Source organism: Anopheles ziemanni, chromosome 3, assembly GCF_943734765.1.
Source record: "Anopheles ziemanni chromosome 3, idAnoZiCoDA_A2_x.2, whole genome shotgun sequence".
Lineage (NCBI taxonomy): Eukaryota > Metazoa > Arthropoda > Insecta > Diptera > Culicidae > Anopheles > Anopheles ziemanni.
Genome location: NC_080706.1, coordinates 53,060,707 through 53,081,528, shown reverse-complemented (window position 1 = coordinate 53,081,528; position 20,822 = coordinate 53,060,707). Strand labels below are relative to the sequence as shown.

The following is a 20,822-nucleotide window of genomic DNA, read 5'->3' as shown; positions in this document are numbered from 1 at the left end:
TCTTAAACTTCTCAAAGAAATATCGTAAAAAAAGTGGGAAAATTGCGAGAATATCCGATAACTATGAACCGATAGCAATAACCGTTTTGTTGCCAACTGTCAATTTAATTCAATCTAAGCTGTCATTGAGGCAACCCTATTTTTGCTGCATCGGCGCAAGTTTAAGCATTTGTTAAATGTCAACTACACGTGCTGATTGAGAATGTAAACAAATCGGAAGCTAGAAAGCCGGGATTTTGTCGCTGTGCGTTTGCAGTTTAGTAAATTCATTGTATAAGCAATGGGTAAAAGAAGATTTAATGAGAAAGGCCGTCGGCAGGTGGAAACAATTGTCGATGATTCAGAAACGAAAAAGGTTTGTTATGAAAATACTCTCGTGTGTTGTGTAGCATTTTTTACCATCGACCGTTTCGCTGTTGTACTATCTTTTTCAGATTAAATTAGAGTTCGCCGCAGACCAAGAATACGGCGTAGAGGATAATGCGAACGTTTTAGTGCTACCGTCGAAGAAGCGCGCTACAAAAATAAAATCCGACAAGGCAGTAGTTACGAAAATACTATCGAAAAAGCAGCGCAAACGATTGGAGAAGATTGTCGATCAGAAAAAGAAGAAAGAAAATCGATCCAATCTGATCGCTTCCCTCATCCAGGTGCAGGCCACAAAAGAAGAACTAAGTGGCTACCGTAAATTGAGCGACGTGCAAACGAAAGGTCTCAAGCAGCGCTTCAAGGAACAAAAGTTTGGCGTAACGATGGTGGAGAAAAGTGTGTCCAACGCCAGAGATCAGTCGGTGGCGAAGCTCCGAAGTTTGGTCGGTAGCCGGCGGAAAAGGTTGGCACTGTTGCGCCAAAGTGGACGCTTGCTGGGAGATGACGAGGCTGAGGAAGGGGAGACGGAACGAGATCCGAATGTGGTTGGCTTAGACGAGACATCGTCCAGCGAGGATGAAAGTGAGGAAGAAGAAATGGACGAAGGGGAGTCTTCGTCGGAGGAAGTAGTAAAAGCGGAAGACTCTGTTGGTTGGACTGTGGAAGAACAGATTGACAATGAAACCCAACCAGAGGATGGCGATAAACCTGGAAATCTAGTCGACACAGTTAGCGAACCTGAAGATAAACCGAAAACTGCAACTCCAGCAATTGTGGACCGAAAACCGGCCACCTACATCCATGTTGAGCGCGATTCGAGCATTCAAGCAGCACGGTTAAAGCTCCCCATACTGGCCGAAGAGCAGGTGATTATGGAAACGATAAGTGAGAATAAAATTACAATTCTTGCTGGTGAAACGGGAAGCGGCAAAACGACCCAGATCCCTCAATTCCTCTACGAGGCTGGCTACGCCGAACGAGGCCTGATCGGTATAACCGAACCACGGCGTGTGGCGGCCATTTCGATGTCGAAACGCGTGGCGCTGGAAATGAACCTCTCGACCGATGTCGTCTCCTACCTCATCCGGTACGAGGGCAACGTGACCGATCGGACGAAGATAAAGTTCATGACGGACGGTGTGCTGCTGAAGGAGATAGAGGTGGACTTTTTGCTCAACAAGTACTCCTGCATTATACTGGACGAGGCTCACGAACGGAGTGTGTACACGGACATCCTGATGGGGCTACTGTCGAGGATTGTCCGACTGCGCGAGAAACGTGGTACCAATCCGCTTCGGTTGATAATTATGTCGGCGACGTTACGCGTGCGTGACTTTACGGAAAATAAGAAACTCTTTCTTGATGTACCACCCGTCATAAGCATTGACTCGCGACAGTACCCCGTGACCGTACACTTCAACCGGACGACACCGGCCGATTATTTACGCGACGCATTTCTGAAGACGGTGAAAATTCACACTACGCTACCCGATGGAGGAATATTGGTTTTTCTTACCGGCCAGAAGGAGGTGAACACCATGGTACGGAAGCTGCGGAAGATGTTTCCGGCGCTAGACGCTGGTGAGCGGAGCACTGACGCTACGGCGGGTGAACGTCGGGAGGAAGCCGGTGTAGAGGATGAAGATAATTTTGATAACATTCTGCGGGGTAAGAAAGCTCGCAAGAAGTCTCAAACGCAGGGCAAGAAAAACCGCAGGCCGTCCTTAATGGTTCCGCGGCTTCCTCAGATCGATTTAGATGCGTACGATCTGCCCCATGCGGACGATACGGAGGGTGATCTGCGGGACGTTAACGACTCTGGTAGCGAGCTTGACGATGAGGATGGCATGGATCTACGCGACGAGGACGACCTGGACGGTGTATCGGAACTGAAGAAAAACCAACCCCTATGGGTGTTGCCGCTGTACGCGATGCTTCCGCCGGACAAGCAGCAGCGCATTTTCCAACCTCCCCCACCGGGTGCCCGATTGTGCGTGGTGGCAACGAACGTGGCCGAAACGTCCCTTACCATCCCGGACATAAAGTACGTGGTCGATTGTGGCCGACAGAAGACGAAGCTGTACGACAAAACGACCGGCGTGACGGCGTTCGTGGTGACGTACACCAGCAAAGCGTCCGCCAATCAGCGTGCGGGACGTGCGGGTCGTGTCGCACCGGGCCACTGCTATCGGCTGTACTCAAGCGCCGTCTTCAACGACGAGTTTGTCGAGTACGCTCCACCGGAGGTGCAGCAGAAACCGGTCGATGGACTGGTGCTGCAGATGAAGTGCATGGGGATCGACAAGGTGATCAACTTTCCCTTCCCGTCGCCACCGGATCCGGTGCAGCTGCAGGTCGCCGAGCAGCGGCTGTTGAAGCTCGGAGCGCTGGAAGAAATCATTCTGCAGGGTGATGCACCGGGCAAGAAATCACAGACGCTTACCCGCGTGACCGACTTGGGCCGCACGATGGCTGCGTTTCCCGTTGCGCCTCGCTTTGCCAAAGTTTTGGCCCTCAGCCATCAGCATGCGCTACTGCCGTACGCGATATGTCTCGTGGCGGCACTGTCAGTGCAGGAGGTGCTGGAAGAAATCGCCCTCACGGAGGACGGCCCACAGAATGAGAATAGCAAGCGGTGGCGTCAGAAGCGAAAGGGTTGGGCTGGCCAGGGCGAATCGTTACTGCTCGGTGATCCGATGATACTGCTGAAAACGGTCGGGGCAGCCGAGCACGCTAACAGCAAGGGGCTGTTGGAGGCGTTCTGCGTGGAGAACGGAATACGCGTGAAAGCGATCCGGGAGATACGCAAACTGCGCGTCCAGCTCACGAACGAAGTGAACGCGAATCTGCGCGAAATGGACCTGTCGGTCGATCCGAACATGCCACCACCGACGACGCTGCAGATTCGCCTTCTGCGCCAGCTGCTGCTGATCGGTATGGCCGATCAGATCGCCCGCAAACTGCCGGATGCTGAGATCAAACTGAAGGCGGATGCCCGTCGATTGAAACATGCCTACAACCTACCGACGATCGACGAGCCGGTCTTCCTGCACGCCAGCTCTGTCCTGCGCCGGGAGCTTCCACAGTGGGTGTGCTATCAGGAGGCGTACGAAACGATCGTACCGGTAGGAGGCGATGAAGGTGGCAGCAAAACGAAGATGTTTATCCGCGGTATTACCGCCATCGAGCCAGAATGGTTGCCGAAGTTTGTACCGAATGTGTGCAACATTATGGACGTGCTGGAGGAACCGATCCCACCCGTCTACAATGCGGAAAATGACTCGATCGAATGTCACGTGAAGGCAACGATCGGCAAAACGAGCTGGGAATTGCCGAGCTCGTTGGTGGAGATGCCGAGGAATATGTTACGGTGCAAGTGAGTGAGACACGAAGATCGATTTTATCGATAGCCTCATCACATGCTGATTTTACTCATTACAGATACCTTCTGAAGTTCATCCTGATGGGAGATATTTTTAAACAACTTAAAACGTTTCGTAAATCACTTCTGTCTTCGCCAGACTCGGTGCTAAAGCAATATGCTTCGGCCGTGCCACGGATCGATGCAGCGTTGAAGGTGCTCTTTGCTAACGAAGTTTTTAACGCCAGCCGGTTGCGGGATCTTTGGCGTGTGGATTCCAAGTGTAAGGATCGGAAACAAGATCTTTTATACCGCATAGGCCACAGCGAATTAACCTTATTTCTTTGCCTTTTCGATTAGTTTTCCTCAACGAGTACAACGGATTTCTACCCATTTCGTGTCAAGATGATGTTGCAAAGCTGTGGCCGCCTTCAAGTTGAGTTGTGGTATCACAGTATGATAAATCAATCAATCAATAATTAAAAAACAAAAATAAATATATTAAACGACTGTCTACTTTTTTAATGCCGATTGTTGGAATACATTAGACTCCCGATTATCCCGCCAATGGGTTAGAACCAACCTGTACAATATAAGTTGTTATTTTTATGATTTATATTCCTATTCTTTATTATAATTTTTATGGCGGACATAGTTATTTCGTTCTTATTCTTCGATTTTTTCACGAATTGTTCCTCACATCCCTTCGTAGGGCGCACCTTGTACGTAATATGCAAGTTTTTTTAGGTTCATCATGACTCAATCTGTAGGCCGTAGAACATTATGCTTCAATCTGTCCACCCCAAGTATTTGGTCTCTTTTTGCCATCGGTTTTAACATTTCCGCATGTATGTATGAAGTTTCTTTTTAAGTGCGATAAGGAAAATTCAACAAACGATTATTATTATGTACGTTATATTTTACACCTACAATGAAAACAGGTTACACAGTTTCGTGTTTTTGGTTTTGATAACAGGTTCAAAGAATCTTTTTAATAAAATAGATATTTAGTGCTCCCACTGTGCCCACCAGTCCCTTCCCCTCCCGCACAGCGCTTTACAAGCGCTACCCGACACTAACGTGCCAGCTGCGCTATTAAGGCACCGCACATCTCAAAGAACTCCATCGTGTGGTGGCCGCTCGGCTGGTGGTTCGGTATGCCCATACCCCCAAAGCCAACCGGTGGCGGTGGCGTGAGACTCTCCATGATCACATCATCGCCCTGTTCGACCTCTTCGTTCGTCAGCGACTTGAAGTCCAGCAGATAGTTCTTCGGGTCCACCTGGTACAGCTGCAGCGACATCTTGACCTGCTTGTCGTTGCGCGCGTTGTACTTGCGTACGCGCACATGGTACGGATTGATGATCTTCCACTCGAAGTCGAGCGCCTTCATGGCCCGGTACACCTCCAGCATGATGTCGTTCGGTTTCGACTGCGATCGAATACCTAGATGCCATTTGGCACGCTTGACCGGCGTGCCGCGATGCTTATCGGCCGGCATTACCGTCGACGATTGGTTGATCATGCTGTTGAGGGGTGGCTGCGGTACGTTTTGTGCCCCCGCCGTCGTCACGGGACGATCGCGCAAGGGTGCGATACGTTCCGGGTGAATAGGAGGCGATTTGAAGGGTTCGTTCTGGTTGGCGTGCGTTGCTGTTGCCGGTGCGGCAGTCTGCGGTTGGCCAAACTTTCCATCTGCCCCTAGCGGCGGCGGACTGCCGGCAACGTAGAACTCCTTCAGCTCCGCCTTGGCCGCCTCGTCTGCGATGCGCTTGTTGTCGATGATCAAATGATACGCGATCGCTAGCTGATCGTGCGGGTCGCCACTGAGCAGGGCGTTGTGTACCTCGTGAGCCTTGACGCCAAACTTATCGCACACCTCCGTGACGGCGTTCGTGTCGATCACGCTGCTATCCTGCTCTACTGGCGAAGGGAAAAGGTACGCCGGTAGGTCCTTCTGAAACCATTCGTGCTTCTTGATCTCCTCTACCGTCGCTCGTTTGAGTGGGTCGACCTGGAGCATCTGGCACAGCAAGCTAACCACCTGCTTGTTTAGGTACTCGGGAATGGGGAAAACGCCCGACTTGATCTTGCGGAACAATGTCGGTACGTGCTCGTCGTCGAATGGAAGTGTACCGCACAGCAGTGCGTACAGAATTACGCCACACGACCATATGTCAACTTCCGGACCGGCGTACAGCTTACCGGAGATTACCTCCGGTGCGGCATAGTTGGGTGAACCGCACGATGTTCGTAAGAATTCTCCATCCAACATCATGTTGGACAGTCCAAAGTCAGCAATCTAAAAGCAAAATTTGACACAAAATCATTATTAAATTGCGCCACTCAAGACGAACCTTAATCACCTTACCTTTACGTGACGATTGTGGTCTAGTAGCAAGTTCTCCGGCTTCAAATCGCGATGCACAATCATGTGACGGTGGCAATAGTCGACGCCGGAGATAATCTGCTGGAAAAAGCGACGAGCCTCCGATTCCTGCAGCTTCCCGTTGGTTACGATGTAATCGAACAGCTCGCCCCCGCTGACGTACTCCATGATCATGAAAATATCGGTTGGCGTCGAGATAACCTGGTACAGCTTGATGATGTGCGGGTGACGGAACAGCTTCAGGTTCTGTATCTCACGCCGAATCTTGCCCACCACATCGAGGCTTTTAATTTTCTGCCGGTTCAATATCTTCACCGCTACCTTGTGCTTTGTCACCTGATGTTCGCCAATTTTTACCTTCCCGAACGACCCGGTACCGAGGGTGTTACCGAGAATGTAGTGACCGATTTTCACCAGCGGCTGAGCCGTCGTTCCCGATTGCGGACCCTTGTCCCCCATGGTGACACTTCGATGGGGTGTGCGCTCTTTTTACGCCTCAAATTCTGTGCACCACTGCACAAGTAGTGTCCTTCGTTCTTTCTTTTTTTTTTATTTGCCTCAGGCCACTGGTCAATTGCTTATTCCACAACGTTCCACAATGTGTGAGGATGGCACGGTGGGGGAAAACTGTCGTGGCGCTTACTTCCTCACATAGTCGAAGATTTAGGCTAGATAAAACGGATTTAACTGACGATTAAATCTAGCTAAAACCAAAACAAATAATTCTTCCACGATGATCTGTACAACATTTGATGTCACACGACACAAGGTATAAGAAAAAATGGTAATGTTTGTGTTTTTAGAGAAAAAGCAAACAAAGTCAATTTCAACTGTAATTGAACGTAGTGCACTGGCCAGGGTTTCTGTTATTACATACTTTATTGATGAAGGATAGTAACAGTGACCATTAAAACACAATTTATTTATCGAACCACTGTCCCTATGCAGGGGTTTTATGAGGAGAATTCTTTTATTCTGGAACTGTTGAAGTGAAAATCTCGTCGCAACCCCTCAAGTGGATGGTGTAAACTTGGATGCTTAGTTTACGTAACAATAGCACAGGGTGATTATAAAGTACGATGTTCTGAAATAACTGTTCCCCAAGTGTTCTACAATGGTGAGCAAAGAGACAAAATGTTCGCCTGGCATTATTCCCCCAGACTTTTGAATGGGCGATCGTACGGATCGTGATTATGAGAATAAAATCGTCGACTTGTGTCCCATCGGAGTTTGGTGAGTTAGTTGCTTGGTGAGTAAAACTACCGTGGCTCTTTGAACTGCCATGGGACACTGATACCACGAAGAAAGAGTTTGTGAGGTGAGAGAAATCTATCTCACTTGGCGGTATTTTAGCGTGTTGAGAATGTATTTTTTTTCTTTTTCTCACGATCCGCGAATCGCCAACAGATTGCGGATCCTCATGGAGATCGACCTAGGATCACTCAGTTCGTGGAAATGAATCGTTTTGCGCATCTCTATTGTAAACGTGTTGTATTGTAAAAACCTAGGGGTTTCTATTGTTTATCCAAAGGAAGATTGTACTACGTTACCAGACAGCAAATCTGCAACATGAGACAAATGTAATAAAAGTTTGCGTTTAATTTAACCATTTGATGCCCAGATTTTCTTTCAAACCAGGATATTTTTTCCAAGTGTTTGAAACGTACGCAAGTTTTTCCAGAACCAATAAAGAATGTAGATCTCGAGTAACATTTAATCTACTCCAATTCATCAAACCGAATTTTAATTTCAAATGGGATTTCCATGCATTCATCTGGGGATGTTTTCATTTATTCTTCCTCCTTCTTTTTCTAAATTGTGAATTGAAACATTATTCCCCATATTCGAAACATTGCGCTGGTTCCGGTTCTGAAAAGAGAGAAATCGTTTTTTGGTAAAAGAGTAAATGAGGCCCCGGGCTAGATTCTCCTCTTCCTACTTGTTCACATTAAGCGCCTGAAGCTATGCAAAGCGCGACACATGCATTCTTTTCGAATATTTGATCGCTAACGGTTCGGTTAAAAGAACATAACGGTTTAAACTAATCACGTAGTGGTGGTTGAATGCGGGTTAATATACTTTTTCATGTTAAGTTACTAGTAAGTAAACTATACCACTCATGATGGACAGCATGAAACAATGAGTTTAGCCGCAGAAATGATTTGGAAACGGCGGCGCGCCCGCAGCGAGCGCAGCGAGCGGACTGCGCTAGGTCTACCGAAAAAGAGAGTTTGTTATAGTTTTGAGAAATAAGGGGGGCCCGTGGGCCCCCCTCATACCGCACCCCCTAGGTTGATTGCGTAGCCGAAATTAACGGTACAAACTACGTTTCAAATACTCGTAGGTTGAATTTAACGAATTAATGTATCACCAATTGCATACATTCAGTTTAAACGTCAACAAGAGGTGTAGCCACGATCGAAAACATGGCGGCCGGGGCCTCATTTACTCTTTTACCCGTTTTTTTTCTTTTTTGTTATTTTATCAGGAGAAAGATCTTCTGGTTCGGGAGGGCAAGTGTTATCCCCGATCAAGACACCCATTCTCCTAAGAGAATGGGTAGTGTGGGATTCCTACCCACTAAGAAAACTCCTGGGACATGAATAATTTTTTTTATCTTTTTTTTTAGTTTGGAATACTATAATGTAACCGGTTAAAGGGTTAATGAAGCCTCGGGCGTCGTGTTTATTGGTTTTGCTAGTAGCAAGATCACCCTTTGCCTAGGCAAACGGGAAGATGTTCGTTGATTATGGGAATCTTTGCCGTTGAAGCCGTAACTGCCGTCGGTAATTCGATAACAGCAGCCTCTTTTCACCAAACGTAGCTTTAGAAATGCGATTCAGAGCACTCTTTCTGGTACACCGTTTTCTCAGACATTTGGAAGGCATATCAGAACATTTTTTTTTTAATTTTAGTGACTGATCTTCTTTGGGAATACTCTGATCGAAACATTCCCGAAGGACCACTCAATATTTTTTTTATAAAAAATATATTTTTTTTTAATTTTAGAGACTGATCTTCTTTGGGAATGATCTGATTGGAACATCCCCGAAGGACCACTCAATAATTTTTTTATAAAATTTTTTTTTATGTTTTTTTAGAGACTGATCTTCTTTTGGAATATTTTGATCGGAACATCCCCAAAGGACCAATCAATAATTTTTTTTATAAAAAATAATTTTTGTTTTTTTAATTTTAGAGACTGATTATCTTTGAGAGTATTCTAATATGCTTGCAAATGCTTGAAGATATGCAGTGTTAGAAAGAGTGCATCGAATCGGATTTGTAAAGCCACGTTTTCGGAAAAGAGGCTGCTATTACCGCATTACCCGCCACAGTTAGGGCTTCAACGGCGAAGGTTGCCATAATCAAGGCACATCTTCCCGTGTGCCGAGGCACAGGCTGTATGCATACAGCAAAACCAGTAGACACGGCACACGAGGCTTCATTTTGCCTTTACCCGATTATTATTAAAACATGTTTAAAAAAAGATGAAAAGAAAAGAAAGAGAGAAAACTAAATACATAATTAATCGATTACTGAAACCATCAGAAGAAAATTCCCTTATTTCATCAATATCCGAGAGTCTCGGTTTCTTCATGATCTGAAAATAAATAAAACGAAAGTCGATTAAATACCATTCTTCAACCTAAAAACACCTTATTGTAGGAAAAAGTTGTTTATATCTACTTACAGGCCTATAATTTTTATCTCTATACCTATATTTGTAAAATATTGGAACCTGCATGTTCTTCCTGCGTTCTTTTTCTTCCGCTGTATAGCCATATTTGTCATTGTCTAGGATGGTGAACAATTGTTTAAACCCTTCGCGTCTATTTGTTGATTTTCTTTGGCATTCTACACATTTCCCCACCACATTTCCCATTTTCGGTGAAGACCTTTTCTTTCTGCAAAATATAAAGTCCAGAAAGGCGCTAAGTATAGTTGTTTGGGTTGAGCGCCTTTTTGAGCGGGAGCGAATAATATCACATCTGCAAGCCATCTCGTCTCATAAACAATTGATTCTAAATGGGTGCTGCGTTTGATTTATAAACATTTTTGATACATTTTCCACAATAAGACTACTTGATGCTAAGTTTGGTAGACTAATTTCCAAATTTTTCAATTTCTCAACAACCACGGTAGGCTGTGCGTTTATACAGTTTTGTTTAGTATGTATGAAAATAAATGAATCAATTTCAACCACTGGAAGAGAGGATGGCAACATTCGAACCAATTTAATCCACTGAAATCCACCAAATGCTCGTATTACGAATTAACTAGTGTTGCATCTTATACACATATAGAAAGTGAATCGAACTAAACATGTCTAGGAAAAGTTTGTTTTCATAAGTTTTATGTTTTTGGGTTTAAAAGCTCTTTATTTTCTACTTAGACTCTTAGACAATAAAACATATTAAAATTATGGAACCCGTTACGCTACACACGTCCGAACGCACCGGAGGTCAGGTAGCCAGAGAGCGAGGCCAACGCTTCGGCCCCGTCAGCTACGGCGATCCCTTTGTGATCCCGATCGTGGCATCACCCGAAGATGGAACTCATCTACGGAGAGCCCGGGTTCACGCTGCATCTTACTGGCGTATAACATCTCCCCCCTTTAAATTTGTCCGGTACAAGTCAAACCTACTAGGAACTTTTCTCCTACGAGAAGAGCGTCGTGGCTGCTGTACCGGTAACGGCTTTGGACCGGCAAATCTGGGTCTACCTGGAATCCTGCTGACGTGGGGATGCGATGAAGAAGATGCAGGTTCTGTTGCAAGAACGGGAACTGACGAAGATGCAGTCGGTGACGCTGACGATGACACAGACGCTGGAACTAACGATGACACACATGGTGCAGTAACTTGGACAGAAGGTGGCGATAGCGTACATTGCTGCGAAGACGATGATGCGGACGATGACGATGAATTAGCCGTTGGTGTAGGACCTTTAGCGTGTAATGGTGGTATGTGCCATTCATCTAGTAAAATATCTAAAGGCAACTGTTCCGGCTTAGTTGCAATAGGCGCGTCTCTAGTGCTGTGGGCGCTCTTCCGCATCTAATTGATATGCCGCCGAATGCTTCTGTTGTCTTCCGTGATCACTTCATACATCACTCTACCATGCCGATTCACTACTGTTCCAGCGATCCAGTTCCAGTTGTTACCAGAATACATTTTGACATATACTGGATCTGCGGGACGGAATTGTCTGGCAATTTCAGAAGATGGGTCCGCTTTTACCGGAGAGGGCGGAGGCTTCAGTAACTCCAAGGATGTTCGCAGCTTCCTTCCAAACATAACTTCGCCCGGAGTCTTTGAATGTAGACACGAATTGGGTGTGGAACGATACGTTACTAAGAAAGTGTCCAGTGCTTCCTTCATAGGACATCCTTCCCTTGAAATTTTCCTCACCGCTCGCTTAAAAGTGTCCACGAACCTCTCGGCCTGTCCGTTGGACTGTGGGTGAAAAGGAGGCGTTCTGACGTGTTCTATTCCTTGTTGCATGCAGAAGTTTTGGAACTCAATACTGCTGAATTGCGTTCCATTATCGGAAACCAATGTTGTCGGGGCTCCAAACCGAGCAAAAAGGCTTCGTAATAAATCAATTGTAACTGTTGACGTTGTGGTTGTCGTCCGAATGATTTCTGGCCATTTTGTGTACGAGTCCACCACCACCAGGAAGTACTCACCGTTCACTGGCCCTGTGTAATCAACGTGGACACGTTGTCACGGAGCAGTAGACTCTGGCCAGGGAGATGGATTGGAACGTGGAGCTGATTTGGCTTCCTGTTGACATGGCTGGCATTTATTGACCCACTCCTCAATGTCGCGGTCCATGGAGGGCCAATAAAAGTAGCTTCGTGCTAACGCTTTCATTCTCACTATGCCAGGGTGTCCGCGATGTATTTGACGAAGGCATTTTTGCTGCAGCTTCCGCGGAATCACCACTCTTTCTCCAAACAAGAGGCACCCGTCTACGGTTGTTAATGCCTCTTTCCTAACATGAAGTCGTGACATCTCACCTTCATACGAACCACTCGGCCATCCAGTCTGTACGTATTGGTATGTGTTTTTGAGAATACGATCTGTTGTTGTTTCCTTTGCGACGTCGTGAAATGTTAGTGGAATAGTTTCTAATGCTTTGACTGCTGTTTCTTTTATCTCTCTTTCCATAACTTCCTGACGTACGGTTAATCCATATTCCTGCATGCGTTCCAGGACCTTGGTTACGGCGGCATCATGTTCCTGCACAGTTGCTGCGCCGATTACTATATCGTCCAAATAACCGGAAACGCCTGTTAAGCCAGCCAGCATGGTGTCCATTAGCTGCTGGAAAGTGGCTGGCGCGATTTTGATTCCTGGCGGCAACCGATTATAAGTATATAAGCCGCGATGCGTGTTGATGGTCAGCATCGAGCGATATTGGGGTGCAATCTCCACATGTAGGAAGGCATCTGACAAGTCGATCTTACCGAAAATGGTGCAGTTTGCCAACCGTGCGAAAATGTCCTCCGGCAGGGGTAGAGGATACTCGTAGGGCTGAAGTGCTGAGTTTAGCCCTGTACTGTAATCCCCGCAAATGCGAACTTGGCCGTTCGCCTTTCGAACCACGACTACCGGGGCTGCCCAATCGGATGATGTTACCGGGGTGATGACTTTTAGCTGCTCTAGTCGGTCGAGCTCGCGATTGACCGTGTCCTGAAGAGCGTACGCCACCGGTCGTTTGGGCCTAAAAACAGGAGCACAATTAGTATTTGGAACTATCGGTATATTTGCCCGAGTGCACAATCCTGTGCCGTTGAAGACCATAAGTCCAAGGCATCCACGAGATCGGTTCCCAGGAGAAGAAGTCCGGCGTTTGCTACTCGTATTGTAGCCTCTGTAGATCGGTGTCCCATGCTGACTGTGCATGAGAACTCGCCGTCGAGATGCACGTTGCCCCCGGACGCAGATCGGGCGATGACAGATGGTGGAGCCAGATGAGGGCTACCAAGCTGCGTCCAGGCCGTCCGGTCGATGACGGTGATATCTGACGCTGTGTCGAGCTGCATCTCGAAACCGACACCATTGATGATGACTGCTGCGAAGCGACGCCGTTTTTGGACACTACGGACATTGACTGTGACCACCCGGATTGCTGTACGCCGCTTCCCATGGTGCTTTCCGGAATGGCGTCGGAAACGTTTCGGCTTGCAGAATCCGGTTTTATGGCCGACCTTGTGGCAGGCGCCACACTTATTGGAACGGAAAGGACAGTCGCGGACCCAATGAAGCTCTCCGCAGAGCCAACACGCCGTTTTGGGTCCCGATTCCGTTGTAGGCCGCCGAAAACGTTGGTTAGCTGGTTTTCCACTTTGCATGGCAAGAACGCGATCGTGTGCGGGCGCTTCGATCCTGGCGCTGTCTTCCTTCAGCGTTACAATGCGGTTGCACTCTTCCGATAGTTGTTGCAGAGTGATTTCCGGGTGCTGCTCGATCCGTGCCAGAAGCTTTACACGGATGTCCCGGTCGTCTTCATCCTTCAGGCCGCTCACCAGCATAAGGCACTTAAATTGTTCCTCTGTCATGGCCGATAGCTCAGCATCCACACATGCCTTGTTGACCCGACAGGCGAAACCGAGTAAGTCCTCCCCTCGAGCTTTTGATGTATTGAAACATCTATGACGCTTGCTCAAAAGGGATTCCTTACTGCCGAATAGTCCCTTAAGTGTGGTTACAGTCTCGGCGAAGGTGAGGTCGCGGAAAGCGCGAGGGAGTATGAAACTCGTGAAGCGATTATGTTCGGCGGTGCCCAGCTTCCTCCCCAAAAGACGCACTTTTGCTGAATCGCTTAAACGGCAAGCGTCGCGATCGAAAAGGTCTTCGTAGCGGTCGTACCACGCTCCGAAAGTGATACCCGCCTCCGCGTCGTGATGGAATTCGGTGATGCTCTCCGCGAGTGCGTTCAAAATTATCTCCGGATCATTCGGCTCACGCTGGCTATCCGCTTGCTTTGCCATTGGCTCTTGTTGTAGCATATTGGCCATCCATTGTTGCTGCTGAGATATTTGTTGCTGCAACAATTGCATTATTTGCAATATTACTCCGTTATCGCTGCTTGGGGACGCCGACGCGAGCTGTGGGAGCGATGGCGGCGCTGATGGATTTTGCGATGGCGCCGGGTGATGATGCTGCTCGGGCGTTGCCTCCGGGAGCGTATGCGGCATCGTGCCGTTTGGTGATGGCTGAAGCACGGACGATGCGGATGCGAACATTCCGGAGGATCTGCGCTGTTCGTCCGTGTGTTGTTCTGCTGCGTTGTTCATGTTCAGCGACGATCGTCTTTTTTTTTAACACTTTCACGACACACGTTAAAAAATAAATAGTTCAATAAATAATCAACCGTTCACGAACACTAAACACGCTTAACCGGGGTTCAATCCACTACTATCCTCGTCGCCACTTTTATGTTTTTGGGTTTAAAAGCTCTTTATTTTCTACTTAGACTCTTAGACAATAAAACATATTAAAATTATGGAACCCGTTACGCTACACACGTCAGAACGCACCGGAGGTCAGGTAGCCAGAGAGCGAGGCCAACGCTTCGGCCCCGTCAGCTACGGCAATCCCTTTGTGATCCCGATCGTGGCATCACCCGAAGATGGAACTCATCTACGGAGAGCCCGGGTTCACGCTGCATCTTACTGGCGTATAACAATAAGGAGCTTCCATACATTCATCTAGGAATGTTTTCATTTATTCATTCGATACAACGCGCTGGTTCCGTTTCTGAAAAGAGAGAAATCGTTTTTTTTTCTTTTTTGTTATTTTACCAGGAGAAAGATCTTCTGGTTCGGGAGGGCAAGTGTTATCCCCGATCAAGACACCCATTCTCCTAAGAGAATGGGTAGTGTGGGATTCCTACCCACTAAGAAAACTCCTGGGACATTAATATTTTTTTTTAAACTTTTTTTTAGTTTGGAATACTATAATGTAACCGGTTAAAGGGTTAATGAAGCCTCGGGCGTCGTGTTTATTGGTTTTGCTAGTAGCAAGATCATCCTTTGCTAGGCATACGGGAAGATGTTCATTGATTATCGGACTCTTTGCCGTTGAAGCCGTAACTACCGCCGGTAATTCGATAATAGCTGCCTCTTTTCACCAAACGTAGCTTTAGAAATGCGATTCAGAGCACTCTTTCTGGCACACCGTTTTCTCAGACATTTGGAAGGCATATCAGAACATTTTTTTTAAATTTTAGTGACTGATCTGCTTTGGGAATACTCTGATCGAAACATTCCCGAAGGACCACTCAATAATTTTTTTATAAAAAATATTTTTTTTTTAATTTTAGAGACTGATCTTCTTTGGGAATGATCTGATTGGAACATCCCCGAAGGACCACTCAATAATTTTTTTATAAATTTTTTTTTTGTTTGTTTTTTTAGAGACTGATCTTCTTTGGGAATATTTTGATCGGAACATCCCCAAAGGACCAATCAATTTGTTTTTTATAAAAAATAATTTTGGTTTTTTTAATTTTAGAGACTGATTATCTTTGAGAGTATTCTAATATGCCTGCAAATGCTTGAAGATATGCAGTGTTAGAAAGAGTGCATCGAATCGGATTTGTAAAGCCACGTTTTCGGAAAAGAGGCTGCTATTACCGCATTACCCGCCGCAGTTAGGACTTCAACGGCGAAGGTTGCCATAATCAAGGCATATCTTCCCGTGTACCGAGGCAAAGGCTGTATGCATACAGCAAAACCTGTAGACACGGCACACGAGGCTTCATTTTGCCTTTACCCGATTATTATTAAAACATTTTCAAAAAAAGATGAAAAGAAAAGAAAGAGAGAAAACTAAATACATAATTAATCGATTACTGGAAAACTATTAAACATCAGAAGAAAATTCCCTTATTTCATCAATATCCGAGAGTCTCGGTTTCTTTATGATCTGAAAATAAATAAAACGAAAGTTGATTAAATACCATTCTTCAACCTAAAAACACCTTATTGTAGGAAAAAGTTGTTTATATCTACTTACAGGCCTATAATTTTTATCTCTATACCTATATTTGTAAAATATTGGAACCTGCATGTTCCTCCTGCGTTCTTTTTCTTCCGCTGTATAGCCATATTTGTCATTGTCTAGGATGGTAAACAATTGTTTAAACCCTTCGCGTCTATTTGTTGATTTTCTTTGGCAATCTACACATTTCCCCACCAGATTTCCCATTGTCGGTGAAGACCTTTTCTTTCTGCAAAATATAAAGTTCAGAAAGGCGCTAAGTATAGTTGTTGTTTGGGTTGAGCGCCTTTTTGAGCGGGAGCGAATCTCGTCTCATAAACAATTGATTCTAAATGAGTGCTGCGTTTGATTTATAAACATTTTTGTTACATTTTCCACAATCAGACTACTTGATGCGAAGTTTGGTTGACTAATTTCCAATTTTTTTAATTTCTCAACAACCACGGTAGGCTGTGCGTTTATACAGTTTTGTTTCAGTGCGTGCGGATTTGTAGCTCAAAACGTTTAGTTTATATGAAATTAAATTAATCAAATTCAACCACTAGAAGAGAGGATGGCAACATTCGAACCAATTTAATCCACTGAAATCCACCAAATGCTCGTATCACGAATTGACTAGTGTTGTTTGTTGTTTGTTTGTTTTCATAAGGAGCTTCCATACATTCATCTAGGGATGTTCTGAAAAGAGAGAAATCTTTTTTTTCTTTTTTGTTATTTTACCAGGAGAAAGATCTTCTGGTTCGGGAGGGCAAGTGTTATCCCCGATCAAGACACCCATTCTCCTAAGAGAATGGGTAGTGTGGGATTCCTACCCACTAAGAAAACTCCTGGGACATGAATAATTTTTTTTATCTTTTTTTTTAGTTTGGAATACTATAATGTAACCGGTTAAAGGGTTAATGAAGCCTCGGGCGTCGTGTTTATTGGTTTTGCTAGTAGCAAGATCATCCTTTGCCTAGGCAAACGGGAAGATGTTCATTGATTATGGGAATCTTTGCTGTTGAAGCCGTAACTGCCGCCGGTAATTCGATAATAGCAGCCTCTTTTCACCAAACGTAGCTTTAGAAATGCAATTCAGAGCACTCTTTCTAGCACACACTCTTCTTCTCAGACATTTAGAAGGCATATCAGAACATTTTTTTTTTTAATTTTAGTGACTGATCTTCTTTGGGAATACTCTGATCGAAACATTCCCGAAGGACCACTCAATAATTTTTTTATAAAAAATATATTTTTTTTTTTAATTTTAGAGACTGATCTTCTTTGGGAATGCTCTGATTGGAACATCCCCGAAGGACCACTCAATAATTTTTTTATAAAATTTTTTTTGTTTGTTTTTTTAGAGACTGATCTTCTTTTGGAATATTTTGATCGGAACATCCCCAAAGGACTAATCAATAATTTTTTTTATAAAAAATAATTTTTGTTTTTTTAATTTTAGAGACTGATTATCTTTGAGAGTATTCTAATATGCTTGCAAATGCTTGAAGATATGCAGTGTTAGAAAGAGTGCATCGAATCGGATTTGTAAAGCCACGTTTTCGGAAAAGAGGCTGTTATTACCACATTACCCGCCACAGTTAGGGCTTCAACGGCGAAGGTTGCCATCATCAAGGCACATCTTCCCGTGTGCCGAGGCACAGGCTGTATGCATACAGCAAAACCAGTAGACACGGCACACGAGGCTTCATTTTGCCTTTACCCGATTATTATTAAAACATTTTCAAAAAAAGATGAAAAGAAAAGAAAGAGAGAAAACTAAATACATAATTAATCGATTACTGGAAAACTATTAAACATCAGAAGAAAATTTCCTTATTTTCATCAATATCCGAGAGTCTCGGTTTCTTCATGATCTGAAAATAAATTAAACGAAAGTTGATTAAATACCATTCTTCAATCAAAAAACACCTTATTATAGGAAAAAGTTGTTTATATCTACTTACAGGCCTATAATTTTTATCTCTATACCTATATTTGTAAAATATAGGGATCTGGGTGTTCCTCCTGCGTTCTTTTTCTTCCGGTGTATAGCCATATTTGGCGTTGTCTAAGATGGTGAACAATTTTTTAAATCCTTCGCGTCTATTTGGTGATTTTCTTTGGCAATCTACACATTTCCCCACCAGATTTCCCATTGTCGGTGAAGACCTTTTCTTTCTGCAAAATATAAAGTTCAGAAAGGCGCTAAGTATAGTTGTTTGGGTTGAGCGCCTTTTTGAGCGGGAGCGAATAATATCACATCTGCAAGCCATCTCGTCTCATAAACAATTGATTCTAAATGGGTGCTGCGTTTGATTTATAAACATTTTTGTTACATTTTCCACAATAAGACTACTTGATGCGAAGTTTGGTAGACTAATTTCCAAATTTTTCAATTTCTCAACAACCACGGTAGGCTGTGCGTTTATACAGTTTTGTTTCAGTGCGTGCGGATTCGTAGCTCAAAACGTTTAGTATATATGAAAATAAATGAATCAAATTCAACCACTAGAAGAGAGGATGGCAACATTCGAACCAATTTAATCCACTGAAATCCACCAAATGCTCGTATCACGAATTGACTAGTGTTGCATCTTATACACATATAGAAAGTGAATCGAACTAAACATGTCGAGGAAAAGTTTGTTTTCATAAGGAGCTTCCATACATTCATCTAGGGATGTTCTGAAAAGAGAGAAATCTTTTTTTTTCTTTTTTGTTATTTTACCAGGAGAAAGATCTTCTGGTTCGGGAGGGCAAGTGTTATCCCCGATCAAGACACCCATTCTCCTAAGAGAATGGGTAGTGTGGGATTCCTACCCACTAAGAAAACTCCTGGGGCATGAATATTTTTTTTATCTTTTTTTTTAGTTTGGAATACTAAAATGTAACCGTTTAAAGGGTTAATGAAGCCTCGGGCGTCGTGTTTCTTGGTTTTGCTAGCAGCAAGATCATCCTTTGCTAGGCATACGGGAAGATGTTCATTGATTATGGGACTCTTTGCCGTTGAAGCCGTAACTACCGCCGGTAATTCGATAATAGCTGCCTCTTTTCACCAAACGTAGCTTTAAAAATGCGATTCAGAGCACTCTTTATGGCACACCGTTTTCTCAGACATTTGGAAGGCATATCAGAACATTTTTTTTTAATTTTAGTGACTGATCTGCTTTGGGAATGCTCTGATTGAAACATCCCCGAAGGACCACTCAATAATTTTTTTATAAAAATTTTTTTTTTTTTATTTTAGAGACTGATCTTCTTTGGGAATACTCTGATCGAAACATCCCCGAAGGACCACTCAATAATTTTTTTATAAAAAATATTTTTTTTTTTTTATTTTAGAGACTGATCTTCTTTGGGAATGATCTGATTGGAACATCCCCGAAGGACCACTCAATAATTTTTTTATAAAAAATATTTTTTTTTTTAATTTTAGAGACTGATCTTCTTTGGGAATATTTTGATCAGAACATCCCCAAAGGACCAATCAATAATTTTTTTTATAAAAAATAATTTTTGTTTTTTAATTTTAGAGACTGATCTTCTTTGAGAGTATTCTAATATGCTTGCAAATGCTTGAAGAAATGCAGTGGTAGAAAGAGTGCATCGAATCGGATTTGTAAAGCTAAGTTTGCGGAAAAGAGGCTGCTATTACCGCATTACCCGCCGCAGTTAGGGCTTCAACGGCGAAGGTTGCCATAATCAAGGCACATCTTCCCGTGTGCCGAGGCAAAGGCTGTATGCATACAGCAAAACCAGTAGACACGGCACACGAGGCTTCATTTTGCCTTTACCCGATTATTATTAAAATATTTTCAAAAAAAGATGAAAAGAAAAGAAAGAGAGAAAACTAAATACATAATTAATCGATTACTGAAACCATCAGAAGAAAATTCCCTTATTTCATCAATATCCGAGAGTCTCGGTTTCTTTATGATCTGAAAATAAATAAAACGAAAGTCGATTAAATACCATTCTTCAACCTAAAAACACCTTATTGTAGGAAAAAGTTGTTTATATCTACTTACAGGTCTATAATTTTTATCTCTATACCTATATTTGTAAAATATTGGAACCTGCATGTTCCTCCTGCGTTCTTTTTCTTCCGCTGTATAGCCATATTTGTCATTGTCTAGGATGGTAAACAATTGTTTAAACCCTTCGCGTCTATTTGTTGATTTTCTTTGGCAATCTACACATTTCCCCACCATATTTCCCATTTTCGGTGAAGACCTTTTCTTTCTGCAAAATATAAAGTCCAGAAAGGCGCTAAGTATAGTTGTTTGGGTTGAGCGCCTTTTTGAGCGGGAGCGAATAATATCACATCTGCAAGCCATCTCGTCTCATAAACAATTGATTCTAAATGGGTGCTGCGTTTGATGTATAAACATTTTTGATACATTTTCCACAATAAGACTACTTGATGCTAAGTTTGGTAGACTAATTTCCAAATTTTTCAATTTCTCAACAACCACGGTAGGCTGTGCGTTTATACAGTTTTGTTTAGTATGTATGAAAATAAATGAATCAATTTCAACCACTGGAAGAGAGGATGGCAACATTCGAACCAACTTAATCCACTGAAATCCACCAAATGCTCGTATCACGAATTGACTAGTGTTGCATCTTATACACATATAGAAAGTGAATCGAACTAAACATGTCGAGGAAAAGTTTGTTTTCATAAGGAGCTTCCATACATTCA

At 44.0% G+C, this 20,822-nt stretch overlaps 3 protein-coding genes across 4 annotated transcripts; 1 reads left to right on the top strand and 2 right to left on the bottom strand.

Annotated features, from left to right (window-relative positions):
- Positions 1–229: 229 nt before the first annotated feature.
- LOC131289911 (probable ATP-dependent RNA helicase kurz) lies at positions 230–4,230 on the top strand. Its single transcript, XM_058319253.1, has 4 exons — positions 230–355; positions 435–3,745; positions 3,811–4,013; positions 4,091–4,230. The coding sequence occupies exons 1-4, from the start codon at positions 281–283 to the stop codon at positions 4,168–4,170; spliced, it is 3,669 nt and encodes a 1,222-aa protein (XP_058175236.1). The 5' UTR covers positions 230–280; the 3' UTR covers positions 4,171–4,230.
- Positions 4,231–4,533: 303 nt separating this feature from the next.
- On the bottom strand, positions 4,534–6,643 carry LOC131289009 (5'-AMP-activated protein kinase catalytic subunit alpha-2). 2 transcript variants are annotated; one of them, XM_058318199.1, is made up of 3 exons: positions 6,102–6,643; positions 5,280–6,032; positions 4,534–5,216 (listed from the first exon to the last, which is right to left on the bottom strand). In XM_058318199.1, the coding sequence occupies exons 1-3, from the start codon at positions 6,576–6,578 to the stop codon at positions 4,806–4,808; spliced, it is 1,641 nt and encodes a 546-aa protein (XP_058174182.1). In that variant the 5' UTR covers positions 6,579–6,643; the 3' UTR covers positions 4,534–4,805. The 2 variants fall into 2 exon arrangements, with proteins under 2 accessions (XP_058174182.1, XP_058174181.1); XM_058318198.1 differs by having other exon boundaries at positions 4,534–6,032.
- A 4,536-nt stretch (positions 6,644–11,179) lies between these two features.
- Positions 11,180–14,427, bottom strand: LOC131284981 (uncharacterized protein K02A2.6-like). The gene is made up of 3 exons (XM_058313841.1): positions 12,899–14,427; positions 12,311–12,851; positions 11,180–11,434 (listed from the first exon to the last, which is right to left on the bottom strand). Exons 1-3 carry the CDS (start codon positions 14,425–14,427, stop codon positions 11,180–11,182), a joined length of 2,325 nt encoding a protein of 774 aa, XP_058169824.1.
- Between the last annotated feature and the right edge of the window lie 6,395 nt (positions 14,428–20,822).

Bases quoted from the DNA above. Each gene is read 5' to 3' on its own strand.
- LOC131289911 (XM_058319253.1), top strand. From the start codon at position 281: ATGGGTAAAAGAAGATTTAATGAGAAAGGCCGTCGGCAGGTGGAAACA. The intron at 3,746-3,810 runs GTGAGTGAGACA...TACTCATTACAG, and splicing joins AGGAATATGTTACGGTGCAA to ATACCTTCTGAAGTTCATCC. The intron at 4,014-4,090 runs GTAAGGATCGGA...CTTTTCGATTAG, and splicing joins TTGGCGTGTGGATTCCAAGT to TTTTCCTCAACGAGTACAAC.
- LOC131289009 (XM_058318198.1), bottom strand. From the start codon at position 6,578: ATGGGGGACAAGGGTCCGCAATCGGGAACGACGGCTCAGCCGCTGGTG. The intron at 6,033-6,101 runs GTAAGGTGATTA...TTTTGCTTTTAG, and splicing joins ACCACAATCGTCACGTAAAG to ATTGCTGACTTTGGACTGTC.
- LOC131284981 (XM_058313841.1), bottom strand. From the start codon at position 14,427: ATGAACAACGCAGCAGAACAACACACGGACGAACAGCGCAGATCCTCC. The intron at 12,852-12,898 runs GCAAATATACCG...TCCTGTTTTTAG, and splicing joins GCACAGGATTGTGCACTCGG to GCCCAAACGACCGGTGGCGT. The intron at 11,435-12,310 runs GTACGTCAGGAA...CTACATTCAAAG, and splicing joins TGCAGGAATATGGATTAACC to ACTCCGGGCGAAGTTATGTT.